At 38.3% G+C, this 21,117-nt stretch overlaps 1 protein-coding gene across 8 annotated transcripts in view; it reads left to right on the forward strand.

The window, feature by feature from the left end:
• DYNC2H1 (dynein cytoplasmic 2 heavy chain 1) overlaps positions 1-21,117 on the forward strand; it is a 341,068-nt gene that overhangs the window by 10,106 nt on the left and 309,845 nt on the right. For all 8 annotated transcript variants that reach the window (XR_012028538.1, XM_072821767.1, XM_072821765.1 and 5 more), the window contains exons 7-18: positions 471-605; positions 707-820; positions 930-1,041; positions 1,363-1,487; positions 2,615-2,790; positions 4,261-4,456; positions 10,117-10,212; positions 13,337-13,489; positions 14,094-14,192; positions 15,222-15,361; positions 15,441-15,669; positions 17,101-17,228. Coding sequence is in view for 7 of the 8 variants with exons in the window: in XM_072821767.1 (XP_072677868.1) it covers positions 471-605; positions 707-820; positions 930-1,041; positions 1,363-1,487; positions 2,615-2,790; positions 4,261-4,456; positions 10,117-10,212; positions 13,337-13,489; positions 14,094-14,192; positions 15,222-15,361; positions 15,441-15,669; positions 17,101-17,228 (1,703 nt within the window). In the remaining variant the exon portion in view is untranslated. The remainder of the gene's footprint in view (positions 1-470; positions 606-706; positions 821-929; positions 1,042-1,362; positions 1,488-2,614; positions 2,791-4,260; positions 4,457-10,116; positions 10,213-13,336; positions 13,490-14,093; positions 14,193-15,221; positions 15,362-15,440; positions 15,670-17,100; positions 17,229-21,117) is intronic.

The following is a 21,117-nucleotide window of genomic DNA, read 5'->3' on the forward strand; positions in this document are numbered from 1 at the left end:
AAGTAGGCTGTACACTCAGCATGGGGCTTGAACTCACGACCCTGAGATGCCACTGTTGGTGGAAGTTTTAAATACAAAATCCAATAATTTGTTTTCCACCTGTTTGTAAATTATACATAATAGAGTGTAACATTTCATTGTTAGAAGTGCCGTTTAACACAGAATGAAAATCAAGGGTTTTTATTATATTGAGGACTCTAAAATGTTACTTGGATGAATGTTAAACATAGCTTAACCATGTTTAGATTTTGTGTATTTTCACCAGGTTTGAGCACATTAATTTATCAATGTGATGATGTGATACTATCTTTGAATGCCACTTTGACTATTGATGAATAGTAATTCTCAATATGACAGTTTGTTGCATTCATTTCAGAGAAGTAGTTTAAAGAAACTCTTGAGATTCTAGGCCTATTTTTGAAGATTTATCACTTTAAATAAATTTGTTGTTCTAATATTCTATGTTTTAGGTCTTGGCTGTTAGAACAATTCATGAGAAGCTTCTTTATTTTTTACCTGCCAGTGAAGAGAAAATCATATGCTTGACTCGAGTATTTGAACCTTTTACTGGCCTGAATCCTGTGCAGTATAATCCGTATACCGAGGTCGGATACATGTTTTTGCCTATATAATTTCCTGTTTGTGTTGTTCTCAAAGACAGATATTGAAAATGTTAAAAGTCTAATAATATTGTTAATTTGTTTAGCCTTTATGGAAAGCTGCAGTGTCTCAATATGAAAAAATTATTGCACCTGCAGAGCAAAAAATAGCAGCAAAATTGAAAAATTATATTTCAGAAATTCAAGATAGTCCACAGCAGGTAAAATATTGAAATATTTTACTTTTAATATATCCCTTAAGCTATTTTTGGAAATATTTATTTACCAAGTTGATCGACTTAGGATGAACATGTACTTATTTTATGTTAGCTTCTTCAAGCATTTCTGAAATACAAAGAGTTGGTGAAGCGTCCAACTATAAGTAAAGAATTGATGTTAGAAAGAGAAGCTTTACTGGCAAGACTTGTGGACTCCGTTAAAGGTAAAAGTTTATTGGATATTATAGTGTTTGCTTGAGAAAATATTTTGTAGGTTCTTTTTCTTGTATACCAGTTGGAATTAAGCCTATTTTATATATGCTGACGATTAATGTAATATTTTTGTTATAAATTACAGATTTTTAAAATTAACTAGTTATTTTTTTCCCTGTCTCATTTGATGCATGGTAAGGTCCCTAAGAGTAAAGGACCAAGTCTTAAGATTTTTCTAAATATAACCTTTCACTTAGTACTTGGTGCATGGAAGGCACTTAGGAAATCTTTGCTGAATATGTGTAATAATTTATTTGTTTTAAATTTTACAGATTTTCGGTTAGACTTTGAGAATCGATGCCGAGGAGTTCCTGGTGAAGCATCTGGGCCGCTTTCTGGCAAAAACCTTTCGGAAGTTGTTAATAATATAGTTTGGGTTCACCAGTTGGAACTGAAGGTATCAGGTTTAAGAGATGTTGAAGATGTTAATTGTAAAATGTGCTAAGTTAATATGGAAGGCATTCTAGAGCCTCTAGTGAAAACATGAAAAAAATTCCCTGTTTTCCTTGGCATATCTAATTTTCATGTGAAATGTAGAATTCTGAAAAAATGTACAGAGGAGGCTTGAGGGTTCAAGTGGTCTGCTCATCTTCTATGTAGAAATCACTAGCACATCATTTATCATTCAGATGCAGTCAGTCATTCTAGGTAAAGGGCCTTTTGAAAAAATATCTAAGGATATCATCTTATACGTGTTTTCAAAGGATTTTTTTTAATCCTTTGAGATTATCATTGCAAAACCTTGGTAGTTGCAAAGCCTATCTGCAAGTATATGTATGTAGGTAACTCTAGGTTGAAAGGAAATTAAAGGAAAGGTGAAATATAATTATGACATTGCCTAGGGTAGTATTAGCAATTTATGGATTTAACAGCTATTATTTTAATATTTTGGTATTCTCAAACTTGATCTAAGATTCTTGTGTACTCACTAGTTAACATGTGGTACAGTGTCTTCCATTGGCTTATGTAATGGATATTAATTGGTTATGGTTTGTGATTAAGAGCAAGCAGACAGTATTATCAAGGCTAGTATGTTTGAGAGTTATTCAAGGTTGTATTTTTGTTCTGTTATCTGGAATATTCTACCCAATCTTGTCATCTTTCCAAAGTGCTCTCATGTTCTTTGTACAGTTGTGGAAGAGAGGCATTTCTTCCCTCTAATTGCCATTCAGATTGGCAGATACTGTGTGAGCTCCTCACCAGAGCACTTAGCCAATGACCACATAATTGCTGAACGTGTAGAGGAGTGTTGCTGAGTACGTAGGGGGTCTCATCTGAATTTTCCCCATGTTACCCTTCTGATTATGCCTTATATGTGTTACCTCTGTTTTGCTCTTCTGAGGTGGTACAAGTCAGAAGCAAAATAGGGGCTGATCTTACATTCACAGGGACATCTCCTCTTCTGCTGTTTATAGTTGAATGGGAAAGTAATTTCTGAATTGCAGGTTGGAGAAGGTGGTTCATTTCATACTAATTTTGTAATAATATTTTCTTGCAATATTTTTGTTAATTTGTCTTTTTAAGGTGGATGATACTCTCAAGATTGCTGAGGCTCTTCTATTTGACTTGTCTGGATTTCGGTCTTTCCATCGAAGTGCTGAAGATCTGTTAGACCAGTTTAAACTGTATGAACAAGAACAATTTGATGACTGGTCCAGGGATATTCAGTCTGGTTTGTCTGATTCCAGGTCTGGTTTGTGGTAAGTATCGATACACTAAACAGTGAGGTCGGTGCAAGAATCTTGTTTCTTATGTTAATAATCTAAGTGGCAAGATGGAATTAATTTTCTCTGTTCTCTCCTTTCTCCAAACTTGCTGTTGCTCCTTACAACATTTTTTGTTAGTTTTTGATTAACTTTTAAGTCATTAAAGTTGGAGCTTTGAAGATAATTAGTTGATTATCCCCCCCATGCCCCCCGTTGCTTCTCGTGTGTTTCTCAGGTCTGCAGATTTTCATTTTAAAATTCAGCTTTCCTCTCCCATATGTTTTGCTACTGGTATTCATATGTGTTTTTCTACCTTTTTATGTATGCCATTTAACTCTTTCCCTTCCTACCATGAACCTAAAATATGACAGGTGCTCCAGGCCAAAAAAAGAGTTCTGTAGTCGGCTGATTTTGGAAAATGTTCACACTTTTACCACTGCAGCTCTGGTGGAATTCCACTATGTATGATAGCATGCTGGGGGACTGAGGCCTCTGAAAAGAATCCTGTTCAACTTTATTCAACCCACTGTATCCTATTTGGCAATGAAATCTTCTGACTCCTGCTTTTTTTCTGGGCTAAACCCTTATTGCTCCATAGAATTGGTGTGTTTTAAAATATATTTCAGGATATGCTGGTATGTAGAAAGTACTTTTGAAGATTAGTTTCAAATAAAGGCAAAAAAATCACCATTCGAAATTTTTGATAGGCTTTATGTTATAGGAAAGTTGGGGTTAAATCATTATTCTAAGCCACTTTAAAGTATCTACTTTTTATTAGGCTTTCTTATATGCATTGTTAGGTGGGTAAAATAAATTTGTTCTTTGCTTTTCAGTAGCTTACTTTCTAAGACCCAAGTTTCTTAATTGTGAAAGTGATCTGAAGGAATAAGTATTATGTAAAACTGATCCTGAAAGAGAAGTCATGAAAATATAGTAGTTTTTGAGTAATTTGGCTCAATATTTTCACGATCATCCTGACTCGAGTGCCCTGATTTAAAAATTGCTATTGTAGCATTTACAGGAGACACTAAGGACAGTCCTTCGCTAAACAAAGAGTAGAGGGAATGAAACATTTGAATATCTCTACTCCTCCCATTTTGATGTTCTTTATCATCAATCCTTTAACAAAAGTATCAAAGAACCAAGTTGACAGACTCAATATATAAGAGTACCCTTTTGAAAAAGAATATCAAGCCTTTTCTCTCTGTGGTATGATGCCAGTTTTGAGTCTTAGCTGAAGACTAAGAGATTGATTTTGTTATCAGAAATGACTTGGTTGGAATATTAATGTAATGATAGATTTTTGGATATTGTAGTTTATTACCAAGATCTAAATTGTGAGGTACTATATGAAGAAAAGATTGCTTGAAAACTATAATTACAGAAAAGTTGTAAAAATTATTGCATTTTTCATCTGTTCAAAGAGTGAGAATGTGAATATTAAAAAGTAATTTTATTTTGTAGTATCGAGGCTAATAGTCGAATTATGGAATTGGATCCTAATGATGGATCATTAAAAGTACATTATTCAGATCGCTTGGTGATTCTTCTGAGAGAAGTTCGTCAGCTTTCTGCACTTGGCTTTGTTATTCCTGCCAAAATACAGCAAGTTGCAAACATTGCACAGAAATTCTGCAAGCAAGCAATTATTCTTAAACAAGTATGACATTATATTTTTGAATATATGACTATCCTGAGTTTATTACATTAGAATATTTTAAGGGCTTTGTTTTCTAAATTTGATTTTTTTGTGGGGAGGCTAATGGAATAGCATCAGTATGTCTTTGGAAATTATGGTTTGCTAAATGACTACATTACAAAATTTACTTTGCAAACCTTTAGAGGAATTCATTAATTTGTGGTATTTATTATTCATTCTAAAAGCATTTGGAAAGATAGAATGTTATTTCTTTTTTTTCCCTTTTTCTTTCATATTACATGCATGGATCTTAAAGGAGCTTCTAATCAAAGGGTCCTCTGTCCTTTGCTTGTCTTCGAGAGTCAGATTCTTAGAGAGTTAGCAGGCTGATGGGCTGGTTGTTAGCTTTGGTCATTTCCTAGGTCTTCTGGCTCAGCACTTTGCCATCACATCGTTTTCCTGTTTAGAACCAACTCTATGGCCACATTGTCTATCTCCTTAGCACAGAAACCAGGCCTAATCATACTGTAGCTAACCTGACAGACTGTGGCCCCCACTACCTATACCCTGAATTCTGAATGTACCTCCATGCACTGGTATCTCTTCCCTTATTTTTATTTATTTATTTTTTTGGGGGGGGGTTATTTATTTATTCATGAGAGACAGAGAAAAGCAGAGACATAGGCAGCTGGAGAAGCAGGCTCCCTGTGGGGAGTCTAATATGGAATTTGATCCCTGGACCCCAGGATCATGCCCTGAGCCAGCAGATACTCAACCACTGAGCCACCCAGTCACCCTTCTGTTCCCTCTTATTAGAAAACTCTAAGTCATCCTTTGATTCCCCACTCATAAGTCCCTGTCTTTATTGTGTCTTTCTTTATTGTGTCTTTCTTTCTGTGTTGTTTACTCCCCATTCTGTATGCAATGTGCAAATTAGTTTTGAACACTTTTATGGAGTATTGGATATTTTTTGTCTTTTCTCCCACTTAATAGATCTTAGTGGGGCAGGAATAGTTTCTGAGAGGCACATACTTGGACTCTCCTTGATTCCTTCAGCAGGAATCTCTTGAGCACCTACAGTGCCATGCACAGCATAGTGAAGAAATAAACATGAAGATACTGTCATCTTTTGGCATGCGGTTCTCAGCCTCAGTGCTGTAGACATTTTGGACCAGTTTTTTTTGTTTGTTTTTGATTTTTGTTTTTTAGAAGTTCATTATAACACCCAGTGCTCATCCCCATCAAGTGCTGCCCTCAGTGCCCATCGCCAAGTTACCCCTACCCCCCGCCCACCTCCCCTTCTGCAACCCTTTGTTCCCAGAGCTAGGAGTCTCTCATGCTTTGTCTCCCTTTCTAATTTTTCCCACTCAGTTCCTTTATAATCCCTTTCACTATTTCTTATATTCCCTGTATGAGTGAAACCATATGATGATTGTCCTTCTCCAATTGATTTACTTCACTCAGCATAATACCCTCCAGTTCCATCCACATCGAAGCAAATGGTGAGTATTCATCCTTTCTGATGGTTGAGTAATATTCCATTATATATATAGACCACATCTTCTTTATCCATTCATCTTTCGATGGACACCGAGGCTCCTTCCACAGTTTGGCCAATGTGGACATTGCTGCTATAAACATTGAGGTGCAGGTGTCTTGGCTTTTCACTGCATCCGTATCTTTGGGGTAAATCCCCAACAGTGCAATTGCTGGGTCATAGGGCAGATCTATTTTTAACTCTTTGAGGAACCTCCACACAGTTTTCCAGAGTGGCTGTACCATTTCACATTCCCACCAACAGTGCAAGAGGGTTCCCCTTTCTCCACATCCTCTCCAACATTTGTGGTTTCCTGTCTTGTTAATTTTCACCATTTTCCTGGTGTGAGGTGGTATCTCATTGTGGTTTTGATTTGTATTTCCCTGATGGCAAGTGATGTGGAGCATTTTCTCATGTGCTTGTTGACCATGTCTGTGTCGTCTTTGGTGAAATGTCTGTTCATGTCTTTTGCCCACTTCATGATTGGATTGTTTGTTTCTTTGCTGTTGAGGTTTAATGAGTTCTTTATAGATCTTGGATACTAGCCCTTTATCTGATAGGTCATTTGCAACTATCTTCTCCCATCCTGTAGGTTGTCTTTTAGTTTTGTGGACTGTTTCTTTTGCTGTGCAGAAGCTTTTTATCCCGATTAAGTCCCAGTAGTTCATTTTGCTTTTATTTCTTTTGCCTTCATAGATGTATCTTGCAAGAAGTTGCTGTGGCTGAGTTCAAAAAGGGTGTTGCCTGTGTTCTCCTCTAGGATTTTGATGGATTTTTGTTTCGCATTTATTTATTTATTTATTTATTTTTTATTTTTTATTTTTTTTATTTTTATTTATTTATTTATTTTTTGTCTCGCATTTAGATCTTTCATCCATTTTGAGTATATCTTTGTGTATGGTGTAAGAGAATGGTCTAGTTTCATTCTTTTGCACGTGGGGGTCCAATTTTCCCAGCATCATTTATTGAAGAGACTGTTCTTTTTCTAGTGGATATTCTTTCCTGCTTTGTCAAATATTAGTTGACCATAGAGTTGAGGGCCCATTTCTGGGTTCTTTATCCTGTTCCATTTATCAAGGTGTCTATTTTTGTGCCAGGACCATACTGTCTTGATGATCACAGCTTTGTAACCCAGCTTGAAATCTGGCATTTGATGCTCTTGGCATTGGTTTTCTTTTTCAACATTTCCTGGCTATTCAGGGTCTTTTCTGATTCAACAAAGATCTTAAGATTATTTGTTCCAACTCTGTGGAGAAGGAACAGATGTTTTTGGTGAGGAATGTCCTGTGGATTGTGGATGTTTAGCAGTACCGCTGGCAAGTTGCACCTGTCTAGTTCTCCCATCCAAGTACTAACCAGGCCCGACCCTGCTTAGCTTCCGAGATCAGACAAGATCGGGCGCGTTCAGGGTGGTATGGCCGTAGACGCACCTGTCTAGTTCTGACAATCAAGTGTCTCCAGACGTCAAATGTCCCCTTGGGTGCAAATAACTGTGGTTGAGAATCCTTGGTCTAGTGGGACAGAGCAAACTAAACACTGAGTTCTCATTAAATATCAAGGCCTCTGGTAGATATTTATGAAATTACATAAATAGGTTACTTTGTTATTTCACTTCACCCTCCATTTCTCACTGATCTAATTGGGGATCAGATTTGTAACATAGTTTTTCTGGTGCCATACAGCTAATAAGTTATGAAGCTGGGATTTGATTCCAAATCTGACTCCAGAGACCATGTTTATTCCATTACAGTTTATGTATTGGTGACATATATTTGAAAACTTGACAAAATATTTAATATGAGTATTTAATTGGAGACTTTTGGAACGTCATGTGAAAGCATAGGGGTGGGAGTTTTCAGTTATTTCTTGGTGAGGCAGCATTGATAAATCTTTACAGAGGAATGCTGTTTGGTATGAGTCTGGAAGAGTATACATATGTTTTCTCAGGACCACAAAGGGTAGGGTGGGGTGAGCATTTCATAAAGAGGGGCTGCATCTTCGAAAACAAAGAGGCTTGCTCACTTTTGTGTCTTGTGTATTTAGTATAACACAATAGGAGCTCAAATGATGAACGGATGGTCATAGAGTATTTGCATATCTCCAGGGAAATATATTTATGTACACCTTTACTTATGAGCAGGTATGTAACTGGAGTAGGGAGTGTGAAGCAGGAGTTGATTAGATCATAGCACGGCCAGATTGCTGTAATAATAATATGTATTCTAGTTTTCTTGATTAGGCTTTATCTTGGACTGTTGTGGTGCAGAATAAGTACAATATTCTCCACCAAATAAAGCATATTTTTATACATACTAGTGGAAAGAAGTGAACGCTCTATAAAATTGGGAATTTATTTTCTTTGAGAGAGAGAGAGGGAGGGTAAGGGCAGAGAGAGAGGGGGAGAGAGAATTTTAGGCAGGCTCCACACCCAGCATGTGAGCCTGACACAGGGCTTGATCTCACAATCCTGAGACAATGACTTGATGTGAAATCAAGAATTGGACACTAAACTGAATGAGATACCCAGGCACCCCAGTTAGGAAATATTTTTTTAAGCACAAATTTTGGGCCAAGAATTTTGTGAGGTGCTGGGGATACAAAAATGAAAAAATAGTCTTTATAAATTCCTAAGACTCACACCATGGTGTCCACTTGATCTGCTTCCCTGAAATTTTCCTTTTCCCCCAACAGAACTGACAGTGTCCTTTTTTGCTCATTATTCTACCTTGTAGGTATCTTTGTTTTTGTTTTTGTTTAATTTCAAGTCAATTAGCCAACAGATAGTACATCATTGGTTTCAGATGTAGAATTTAGTGATTCATCAGTTGCATGTAACACTCAGTGTTCATCCCATCACCCAGTTACCCTGTCCCTCCACCTCTTCCCCTCCAGCAACCCTCAGTTTGTTCCCAGGTATCTCTGTTACTTTGATTCAGTGATTAATTTTAATAATATTGAGTGCCTTCTATTTGCTAGACACTATTCCTGAAGCTGTCATTCTTATTTGGGAGATAGAGAGCAAACACATAGGTAGGTAGTTTTAGGAAGTGATAAGGACTTTGAAGAAAAAGAAAACCAAAAAAAAGATTGTGACAAAGCCTGCTGCTCTATACAGAGTGGTCAGGGTTGGCCTGGGTGAAAGGTAAAATTTGAGAAGAGGTTTGACACAGTGACAAAAGAACCATGCAGGATTCTGGAGAAAGACTGCTGTCTGCAGAGCAAACAGATTTCATGCCGTGTTCCTAAGGGAAGAGAAGCAGCAAGGAGGCCAGCATGGCTGCAGTGCACTGAGGGTTTGTGGCTGGGCTAAAGGCCAATTTATGTAAAATGTTTGTGCTGGGGTAGGGCCATGGGTCTTGGATTTGGATTTTATTTTTGAGTATATTGGGGAGCCTTTGGAAGGTTTTAGGTAAGAGTTTTGGGATTTTAGATTTTTTTCTCAAATGTACTGCGAAGTCATTTGAAAGTCCTTGAGTAGGCACAGGTGTATGGTATGATTTATGTTTAAGGAATAAGGACCACTCTGGCTTCTTTGAATACTTTGAAGAGATGATAGGAAGCCATGACTGGAAACAGGCCATTTAGGGGACTGGTCTTGTCAAGAGATGAGGTGCTTGGACGGGTGTGGGATGGGTGGAGGTGGGCGAGATGGCTGGATTTAATATAGGTTTAAAAGTATAGTCAGTAGATGCCATTGATGTGAGATGTGAGAGAAAAGTTATGGACAACTCAAAGATTTTTTTGGTCTGAGAAATGGGTTAAATACATGTTCTGTACTGAAGAAGGAAAGAGCAGGTTTGGAGAGTTGCAAGAATGAAGAAGAGTTCAGTGTTTAGCATTTAACATGCTTTTACTGGTTTCCTCTATTTCTCTTGAGACTGTGAACTTCTTGATTGTAGGGACTGTGTTTTATGATCTTTGTTTAATCAGCCCCTAGGGCATGACTTGGCAGATTATAGGAACTCAACATGTAATTGTTGATTGCATATACTAATACATGCATAAATGCTCTATTAGAGATGAAAACTATTTTTTTTGTTAAATCTTAGCATGAGAAGGGTTATTTCCATTCAAATAATTAAAAATTAAAACAAATGAAAAATTGTTATTATTGATTATTGCTAATTATACTTTTACTTTGTAGGTGGCACATTTTTATAATTCTATTGATCAGCAAATGATTCAAAGCCAGAGACCAATGATGCTACAATCTGCATTAGCGTTTGAACAGATAATTAAGGTAAATGGACTTTTTATGTTATAATTAGATACCCTGCCACTTACCATTGATCTAAAGTTTTGTTTTGTTCCCCAATGACTTCCTTTACTCTTAACAAGTAACATTTTCCCATCTGTAGATTTAAATAGTTATAGTGTTTCACACAGAGTTTGATCAGTTGATTTAGTATCTATAGTATATGGTTGGTATGCTATTTACTAACTCACTGAGGTGTGAGGTCTTGATATACCAGAGTCTTAAGTGCTTTTTCATCATCTGATTTTATAATTTAGTGTTTGTTTTTTATCTGTGCTTGTTTCAATACACACACATATGGCATTAGAAAAACCTACAATACTTTTTAAACTGTTACTGTGTGACTGGTGGGTTTTGAAATCTACAGTGTTAGTCTGAACAGACATAAAATATTTAAAAAGGAAGTAGAAGAGGAATTTGTCCTTTTCTTATTTTATTTGGAAGTGGATTGCTAGTTGTGATTTTCCTCAAGACCACCAGGTTTGGGATGCCTGGGTCGCTCAGTGGTTGAGCGCCTGCCTTCGGCCCAAGGCATGATCCTGGAGTTCTGGAGTTCTGGGATCGAGTCCCGCGTCGGGCTCCCTGCATGGAGCCTGCTTCTCCCTCTGCCTGTGTCTCTGCCTCTCTCTCTGTCTCTCTGTATCTCTCATGAATAAATAAATTAAAAAAATCTTAAAAAAAAAAAAAGACCCCCAGGTTCTCTGATTTTCTGGGAGGACTGATAGGACTCTGGGTATAGTTTACTCACAGCTGATTGATATATGATTTGTAACAGCAAGAGGCTTCAGAGCAGAGTTAGCACAGGGCATGAGAGTGAGGTCCCAGGGAAAGCAGGTGTGAGCTTTCAGGAGTCCTTCCAGTGGAGTTCCACAGGGCATCCTTCACTCCCCCAGCAGAAGCTGTCTTACGTGTGAAGTGTTGTCTCCCCAGGAAGACCATCGGGGGCCTTGGTGCTCAGACACTCACCGGGGGTTAGTCATGTAGGTGTCTTGTGCCTGCTCTGTACTAAAATTCCAGGTTCCCAGGAGGATATCAGGTGTTCAGCATAAGCCATGTTGTTTGGGTACAGTGAACCAGTCTTAAAGGTGAGGGTGATGGGAAGCCACCATGCTGCAGGTGTTCAGGTGTCAGGTAAGGGTCCTTCTTTGGATCGGGCCTTTTGAGGGATAGCATGCAGACCGGTTCCACTAACTGTTCTGCACGCTAGTTCTCAGACTTCAAATTTATTAGAAGTCAGATAATTCCTATTATAAACTTTTTTATTGCCAAAACTCAATATGAATTTATAATGGAAAATTTAAAGAATTCTGGTAAACAAAAAGGAAAAAAAGTTTTAAAATTGTACCACCAAGGGATGGCCATTCTTAATAGTGGGTGAATATCCTGTAAGCTTTTTTTTCTGGGGTATTTGCAAATATACTTCTGAAAATGGGATAATATTTTATTATTTTTCACCTTATAATATTTAATTGTATACCTTTAAACTCTTTTTCTCTAATAAATCTATTCAAAGTAACCTCTCGATTTTTCCATGAGAAATCGAGTTGTGAGAAGTAAATAATCTGTTTAGCATGTGTTAAATGAGACAGAAGAGTAGATAAGGAACCAAGATGGAAGGAGAAGGAATAGGGAGGCTCTTTCTAATCTCCTGGCTGCTAACTGGAGTAGAGATCACGGATTCCAGTTTAACTGATTTTATAATCTCAGGGAATACAGCAGTAACTGGTGCATGGTAATGACAAGGTCATTGCTTTTTAAGCTATCCCACAGGATTCTGTTGGAGGTATTATCCTCGCTTCACTCATTTTCGGCTGTTGATTGAGGCTCTCCATATTCTAGGCCTTGTTGCTGGCCCTACATCTGCTGAGAGCTGACTGCTGTAGCCCCCTTCTCACTCCATTTCTGTGTACTTGCTCTGAGGATGTAGACTCCTCTGTACTCACATGGGACTCTAGTTTTTGCTTCAATCACTGCATCTGATTTAAAAAATTCTTGAGAAGGATTGTTTACTTTCCTCACCCCAGTGTTTTTGCAATTCTTACCCAGAGGACTGCCTGTAGCTGTGCTTTCAGATCAGGTTTGCTGCAGATACATTCTCCCTCCTTTTCTTTGTCTGAGAGTTGTCCTTCCCCCTCTCTCCTGGAGGATATTTCCGGCAGGTACACAATCTATGGTTCACAGGTTTTTTTTTTTTGCACTTGAGGGATGGGGTTCTGCTTGCTTCTGGCTGTCGCGGCCTCAGCTGAGAACCTGCCCTTTGAGTGTCTTGTCCTCTGTGTGTAGGGTGATGTTTCTGACAGGATGAATGCCCTGTGGGGCCAGAGGAGAGGCTGGCTGGGCCTTGCAGGTAGCAGCACACTGATGAGAACAGAGCATTGCCAATGAGCAGAGAGGCAGGTCAGGGCCCACTCTTACACCTCAGCTCTGTGCTGAGCCTACCAGTGTGGCTCAGGGGGGAGGCACCATCCAACTCCTCCATTGCTGCAAAGCAGGGGTGCAGGCTCAGCTGGTCTTTCGTTACCCTGGCAGGGGACGTGGAGCACTGCCTGCTTTTGACAAGTGCTGGACAGAAGCTCAGCTGTCTGGTACAACACAGACTGCAGAGCGCTGTTTTTCCCCTCGGTGTTGGCAAGAATAGGGTGGGTATTGCTAAAAAGATTGGCTTTTGTTAGGCTGCTGTTTTCCTCGCCTGGTCATTAGCTAGAGGGAACAGGCTTCTTCTGGAGGTTTGTCTGTGTGTGTGTGCACGTGTGTGTGTGTGCGCGTGTGTGTGTTTTCCTGAAGGGGGCTACAGGGTGGAGGCTTCCAGATGTGAGGGCGATGTTAGGGAAGCCTGCCAGCCTCTGCTCAGTCTGCCTTTTTGCTTCTCTCTTCCTTCCTTCTGAGTGTGCTATGTCATCAGATGGTTTTGCTCTCAGAGGGAGAACTTGGAAGGGATGGGGCTATCCAGTTTGCAAGACTGCCTTACCATTTGTAAAATGGAAAAATTACTATATGCTTTTTTATTGCAGATGAGTGTTAGGGGTAATTGGACTTAAGATTTTGAATGTGGAACCTTTAGGAAAAGACAGATGCATTTAAATGTTAAACGATGTTTGTTATACCTTAGAATTCGAAAGCAGGAAGTGGGGGAAAGTCACAAATTACTTGGGATAATCCTAAAGAATTAGAAGGCTACATCCAAAAACTCCAAAATGCTGCTCAACGACTTGCCACTGAAAATAGGAAACTGAGGAAATGGCACACTATATTTTGTGAGAAGGTACGTTTTATTTATAAAGTTGGATAAGCTATGACTAGTATTACTTAAGTCGTAATTGGGATATATAAATACTTCTTATTTGGAAGTCAGTTATCTACCAGACTTAAAGTTGCAGAAGTAGAGCAGACTTGACACTTGCCTTCGCCTTCGTCTGTTGTCAACCACTTGTGTTTCCATAGTACGCTTGTCAAAACTAGGGAATCGATGGCTTTGAATTTTCCAGCTTTTCTGCTGCTCTCCATTTCCTTCTCCATGATCCTGCCCAGGATCCTGCCTTGCATGAAGTTTTGGAGGCTCTGCAGGCACGTCCTCCTCAGGCTTTCCTTCTGTTTCACCACTTTGTTATAGATAGTTGTTTGTAGAAGTCTCTCGCTATGGGTGTACGTGGTGTTTTCTCATTATTAGAGGGAGGTGATACAGTTTGGACAGAGATGCCTCGGCACTGCCGTTCTGCCTTTGCCACGGCCTTATTCAGGAATTCATGTGTCTTCTAGGTTGAGTTAATATCATCACTTGGTTACAGTGGAGTCTTTCAGGTTTTTCCACTGAAAAGTTAGTTTTTTCTGGGGCTCCTTTGAGACTATCATACTTTAATTTTTAACAGGTGGTAGTTCTTATGAATATTGATCTGCTGAGGCAGCAACAGCGCTGGAAAGATGGATTACAAGAATTGAGAACTGGCTTAGCCAGTGTAGAAGCACAGGTAAAGTATGTCCACTTGGGGTCTACACTTTGAGTATGACCTTTGCAGAAGGTGAATATACAAATTGATGGAAAGTTCGTGAAGGTAAATCTTTAATAAATTCCTAATAAATTTAGAATTTTACTGAATTACATAGACCACACATTGGCAATGCTGTTACATTTAAAAGTATAAAAACAAAAAAAAGTATAAAAACGAGTTTCCATACATCTTAAGGAATGCCAGATTTCTCAGTTCAGACTTGGTAGTTGCTGCGAGTTGGTGCTTAAATTTTATCATTCCTTAGTTTTCTTGTAGGTGATTGTGATATCTGTAGAACACAAAGCTGAGCTTAGGCAGAAGCCTATTAATTGAAATAACTCCATATGTTTTCCCCATTTTGGGGTGAAATTTCAGTTCTATACATATTTTGATATGTATATGAAAGTGGCTACCACAGAGCCTGCTACATGGGTGCTGGTGGGGTCTCAGTGGAATGTGAGCTACCTATTATGTACATGCACTTGTCAGATCTTGAAGAAAAAAATAAAAAATGTTAGAAACAATGTATTTCTGGTTATATGGAAAAATAGAATGTGTAAACTCTCCGGAGCATACTCCTATTTTAAGTATATTATTTTTAAAAAAATGTGCAGTAGAGTATCTCTAGAGTGAAAAGGGGAGAGAAGAGCTCTTTACTTGATGGAATTTTGGAAAGAGGATTAATAAGTTCATGAAATAAACCAGTTTCTGTTAGTTTTTCCTTTTTTTTAGCATCATAAAGTCCATATGTAAAATCTATTTGACATTAACTCGATCTCTTAAATTATGCTGATCTTTCAGAGTACTATTTATAAGCATGAAAATGAGAGAATTTCGTATATGACTCCATATGAATTGTATAAGTAGCAACTAAGGAATTTCATGTTTTAAGATGTTTAAAATGAGGATTTTTTTTGCATATGATTTTATGTGATATAAGAGCTTGAAATGAAAACTCTATTGTACTACCTAGATTTTTAAATACAAACTGTGAATAAAACCTATCAGGGCTTCCAGGCCAGCGAGATGCATGCATGGAAACAGCACTGGAATCATCAGCTGTACAAAGCTCTGGAGCACCAGTACCAGATGGGTTTGGAAGCACTCAATGAGAACCTGCCAGAAATAAACATAGACTTAATGTACAAGTAAGGTTTTTTAGACCCATTTTAATTCTCAGTCTATATTTTTCTAATTCATATTTTGAAGTTATTTATTTGTTTTCAGACAAGGACGATTACAATTCAGGCCTCCTTTTGAAGAAATCCGGGCTAAATATTATAGAGAAATGAAGAGGTTCATCGGCATTCCTAATCAGTTTAAGGGAGTGGGTGAGGCAGGAGAGGAGTCTATTTTTTCTGTTATGATTGATAGAAATGCAAGTGGATTTTTGACTATTTTCAGCAAAGCTGAAGATCTGTTCAGGAGATTATCAGCGGTTTTACATCAACATAAGGTATGGAACATGTAATTTCTTTCTTTTTTTTTTTTTTAATAATAAGTTTATTTTTTATTGGTGTTCAATTTGCCAACATACAGAATAACACCCAGTGCTCATCCCATCAAGTGCCCCCCTCAGTGCCCATCACCCATTCACCCCCAACCCCCACCCTCCTCCCCTTCTACCACCCCTAGTTCGTTTCCCAGAGTTAGGAGTCTTTATATTCTGTCTCCCTTTCTGATATTTCCCACACATTTCTTCTCCCTTCCCTTATATTCCCTTTCACTATTATTTATATTCCCCAAATGAATGAGAACATATAATGTTTGTCCTTCTCCGATTAACTCATTTCACTCAGCATAATACCCTCCAGTTCCATCCACGTTGAAGCAAATGGTGGGTATTTGTCGTTTCTAATGGCTGAGTAATATTCCATTGTATACATAAACCACATCTTCTTTATCCATTCATCTTTCGATGGACACCGAGGCTCCTTCCACAGTTTGGCTATTGTGGTCATTGCTGCTATAAACATCAGGGTGCAGGTGTCCCGGTATTTCATTGCATCTGTATCTTTGGGGTATGGAACATGTAATTTCATGTTATTCTAATATTTCATCTGATTGAATTAGTATGAAATGTATGATCTGCAGTTTATCTTATGTCATAACATAAAAATATAGCAAGGTGGAGTCAGAGTTGAGGATTCTTATACAGCCTACATTTATACTGCAAATGAGAAAAAAGTTATACTAAGATACCTGTCTTTGACTATTTGAAAATTGAGAAACTCTTGTTGCATCAACATGGAATATGACAGGGTCCTGTTGTGTCAATTTTAATTCCTCTCACAAAAATATATCCTTTTTCTTCATGCTTTGGATCAAGAGCAATCCATGGAGTAAAGAAATTTCATTAAGATGATGTAACTTTTTACTTTTGTTTGAGTGAATCCTACCACCCTCCAAAGATAAATCCCAGTTGCATTCTTTGCTTAATGCTCATTTATGATGCTCCTGAGACGGATGACTGAGTATTCAATCGGTTCTGAACTGCCTCTGTGATGCTGCTTCTGCATCACAGAAATAATCTACTACACTGTATTTTTGGTTTCTAGAGTGGGTTGGATATGGATACTTTCAGATTTGTAGCGTTGGCTTTGCCAAGGTGATTCTGTGTATACATCAAATTCGAGAAGAGAATCTTAAAGGTTTTTGTGATCTAACAAAAAGTGTTACGATCTCTGTATTTTAATATGTTAAATAGTTTTCTTCCCTATTCATCCTTTAGGCTCTACAGTAATAGCTATATTTGCATACTTATGTTGAAATTCATTTGAATACCTTACATTTGTCCCTTTTTATCAGTGTTAAGTTAGACCCTAAGCTTTTACATGTTAATATGTTAGTATTGTTTCTTTAATAATGTTTTTCATTCTTTAAATAGGAGTGGATTGTAATTGGGCAAGTTGATATGGAAGCTCTACTGGAAAAACATCTTTCTACTGTACATGATTGGGAGAAAAATTTTAAAGCACTGAAAATAAAAGGGAAAGAAGTAGAACGACTTCCAAGGTATGGGAAGGTGTTATTTTTTTTCTTTTATTACATGCATTACTATTTTTTTTTGGTATATATATATTTTTTTTTAATAAATTTTTATTGGTGTTCAATTTACTAACATACAGAGTAACACCCAGTGCGGTATATATTTTTTTTTTATTGGAGTTCGATTTGCCAACATATAGCATAACACCCAGTGCTGGTCAAGTGCCCCCCTCAGTGCCTGTCACCCAGTTACCCCAACCCCCCGCCCACCTCTATTTCTACCCCCCCTTGTTTGTTTTCCAGAGTTAGGTGTTTCTCATGTTCTGTCGCCCTCTTTGATATTTTCCACTCATTTTCTCTCCTTTGCCCTTTATTCCCTTTCACTATTTTTTTATATTCTCTAAATGAGTGAGGCCATATAATATTTGTCCTTCTCCGATTGATTTACTTCACTCAACATAATACCCTTCAGTTCCATCCACGTCGAAGCAAATGGTGGGTATTTGTCATTTCTAATGGCTGAGTAATATTCCATTGTATACATAGACCACATCTTCTTTATCATTCATCTTTCGATGGACACCGAGGCTCCTTCCACAGTTCAGCCAACGTGGACATTGGTGCTATAAACATTGGGGTGCAGGTGTCCCGGTGTTACACTGCATCTGTATCTTTGGGGTAAATCCCCGGCAGTGCAATTGCTGGGTCATAGGGCAGATCCATTTTTAAATCTTTGAGGAACTTCCATAGTTTTCCAGAGTGGCTGCACCATTTCACATTCCCACCAACAGTGCAAGAGGGTTCCCCTTTCTCCACATCCTCTCCCACATTTTTGTTTCCTCTCTTGTTAATTTTCCCCATTCTCACTGGTGTGAGGTGGCATCTCATTGTGGTTTTGATTTGTATTTCCCTGATGGCAAGGGATGCAGAGCATTTTCTCATGTGCTTGTTGGCCATGTCTATGTCATCTTGGTGAAATGTCTGTTCATATCTTTTACCCACTTCATGATTGAATTGTTTGTTTCTTTGCTGTTGAGTTTAATAAGTTTTATATAGGGCAGCCTGGGTGGCTCAGCGGTTTAGTGCCTGCTTTTGGCCCAGGGTGTGATCCTGAAGACCCGGGATCAAGTCCCAGGTCGGGCTCCCTGCCTGGAGTCGGCCTCTCCCTCTGCCTGTTTCTCTGCCTCTCTCTCTCTCTCTCTGTGTCTCTCGTAAATAGATAAATAAAATCTTAAAAAAAAAATTCTTTATAGATCCTGGATACTAGCCCTTTATCTGATATGTCATTTGCAAATGTCTTCTCCCATTCTGTAGATTGTCTTTTAGTTTTGTTGACTGTTTCTTTTGCTGGGCAGAAGGTTTTTATCTTGATGAAGTCCCAATAGTTCATTTTTGCTTTTGTTTCCCTTGCCTTCATAGATGCAAGAAGTTTCTATGGCCAAGTTCAAAAAGGGTGTTGCCTGTGTTCTCCTCTAGGATTTTGATGGAATCTAGTCTCACATTTAGATCTTTCATCCATTTTGAGTGTACATTTGTGTATGGTGTAAGAGAATGGTCTAGTTTCATTCTTCATGTGGCTGTCCAGTTTTCCTAGCACCATTTATTGAAGAGACTGTCCTTTATCCAGTGGATAGTGTTTCCTGCTTTGTCGAATATTAGTTGACCATAGAGTTGAGGGCCCATTTCTGGGTTCTCTATTCTGTTCCATTGATCTATGTGTTTCTGTGCCAGTACCACACTGTCTTGATGATTGCAGCTTTGTAGAACAGCTTGAAATCCGGCATTGTGATGCCCCCGGCTCTGGTTTTCTTTTTCAGTATTCCCCTGGCTCTTCGGGGTCTTTTCTGCTTCCACACAAATCTTAAGATTACTTGTTCCAACTCTCTGAAGAAAGTCCATGGTATTTTGATAGGGATTGCGTTAAACGTGTAAATTGCCCTGGGTAGCATTGACATTTTCACACTATTAATTCTGCTAATCCATGAGCATGGAATATTTTTCCATCTCTTTGTGTCTTCCTCAATTTCTTTCAGAAGTGTTCTGTAGTTTTTAGGGTATAGATCCTCCTTTACCTGTTTGGTTAGGTTATTCCTAGGTATCTTTGCTTTTGGGTGCAATTGTAAATGGGATTGACTCCTTAATTTCTCTTTCTTCAGTCTCATTGTTAGTTGTATAGAACTACCACTGGTTTCTGGGCATTGGTTTTGTATCCTGCCACTCTGCTGAATTGCTGTATGAGTTCTAGCAATCTTGGGGTGGAGTCCTTGGGGTTTTCTATATACAGTATCATGTCATCTGCAAAGAGAGAGAGTTCGACTTCTTCTTTGCCAATTTGAATGCCTTTTATTTATTTTTGTTGCCTGGTTGCTGAGGCTAGGACTTCTAGTACTATGTTGAATAGCAGTGGTGAGAGTAGACACCCGTGTCTTGTTCCTGATCTTAAGGGAAAGGCTCCCAGTGTTTCGCCATTGAGAATTATATTTGCTGTGGGCTTTTCGTAGATGGCTTTTAAGATGCTGTGGAATGTTGCCTCTATCCCTATACTCTGAAGAGTTTTGATCAGGAATGGATGCTGTATTTTGTCAAATGCTTTCTCTGCATCTGTTGAGAGGATCATATGGTTGTTTTTTCTCTTGTTGATATATCTATCACGTTGATTGCTTTATGAGTGTTGAACCAGCCTTGCATCCCAGGGATAAATCCAACTTGGTCATGGCGAATAATCTTCTTAATGTACTATTGGATCCTATTGCTAGTATCTTGTTGAGAATTTTTGCATCTGTGTTCCTCAGGGATATTGGTCTATAATTATCCTTTTTGGTGGGGTCTTTGTCTGGTTTTGGAATTAAGGTGATGCTGGCCTCAGAGAACGAGTTTGGAAGTATTCCATCCTTTTCTATCTTTCAGGACAGATTTAGTAGAATAGGTATTGTTTCTTCTTTAAACATTTGATAGAATTCACCTGGGAAGCCCTCTGGCCCTGCACCTCTGTGTCTTGGGAGGTTTTGATGACTGCTTCGTTTCCTCCCTGGTTATTGGCCTGTTCAGGTTTTCTGTTTCTTCCTGTTCCAGTTTTGGTAGTTTGTGCTTTTCCAGAAATGCGTCCATTTCTTCTAGATTGCCTAATTTATTCGTGTATAGTTGCTCATAATATGTTTTTAAAATCGTTTGTATTTCCTTTGTATTGGTTGTGATCTCCCCTTTTTCATTCGTGATTTTATTAGTCTTTTTTTTTTTTTTTTAAATAAGGCTGGCTAATGGTTTATCTATCTTCTTAATTCTTTTAAAGGTCCAGCTCCTGGTTTTGTTGATCTGTTCCACAGTTCTTCTGGTCTCTATTTCATGGAGTTCTGCTGGAATCTTTATTAACTCTCTTCTTCTGCTTGGTGTAGGTTTTATTTGCTGTTCTTTCTCCGGTTCTTTTAGGTGCAAGGTTAGCTTGTGTATTCGAGTTTTTTTTCCAGATTTGTGAGGAATGCTTGTATTGTGATGTATTTCCCTTTCAGAACTGCTTTTGCTGTATGCCAAAGATTTTGAACAGTTGTATCTTCATTCTCCTCATTTTCCATGAATCTTTTAAATCTTTTAAATTCTTCTCTAAATTCCTGGTTGACCCGTTCACCTTTTAGCAGGATGCTCTTTAACCTCCACATGTTTGAGTTTCTTCCAAATTTCTTCTTGTGATTGAGTTCAAGTTTCAAAGCATTATAGTCTGAAAATATGCAGGGGACAATCCCAATCTTTTGGTATCAGTTGAGATCTGATTTGTGACCCAGTATGTGGTCTATTCTGGAGGAAGTTCCATGTGTACTTGAGAAGAATGTGTATTCAGTTCCATTTGGATCTAAAGTTCTGTAAATATCTGTGAAATCCGTTTGGCCCAGTGTATTGTTTAAAGCTTGTTTCTTTGGAGATG

Source organism: Canis lupus, chromosome 3 (assembly GCF_048164855.1).
Source record: "Canis lupus baileyi chromosome 3, mCanLup2.hap1, whole genome shotgun sequence".
Lineage (NCBI taxonomy): Eukaryota > Metazoa > Chordata > Mammalia > Carnivora > Canidae > Canis > Canis lupus.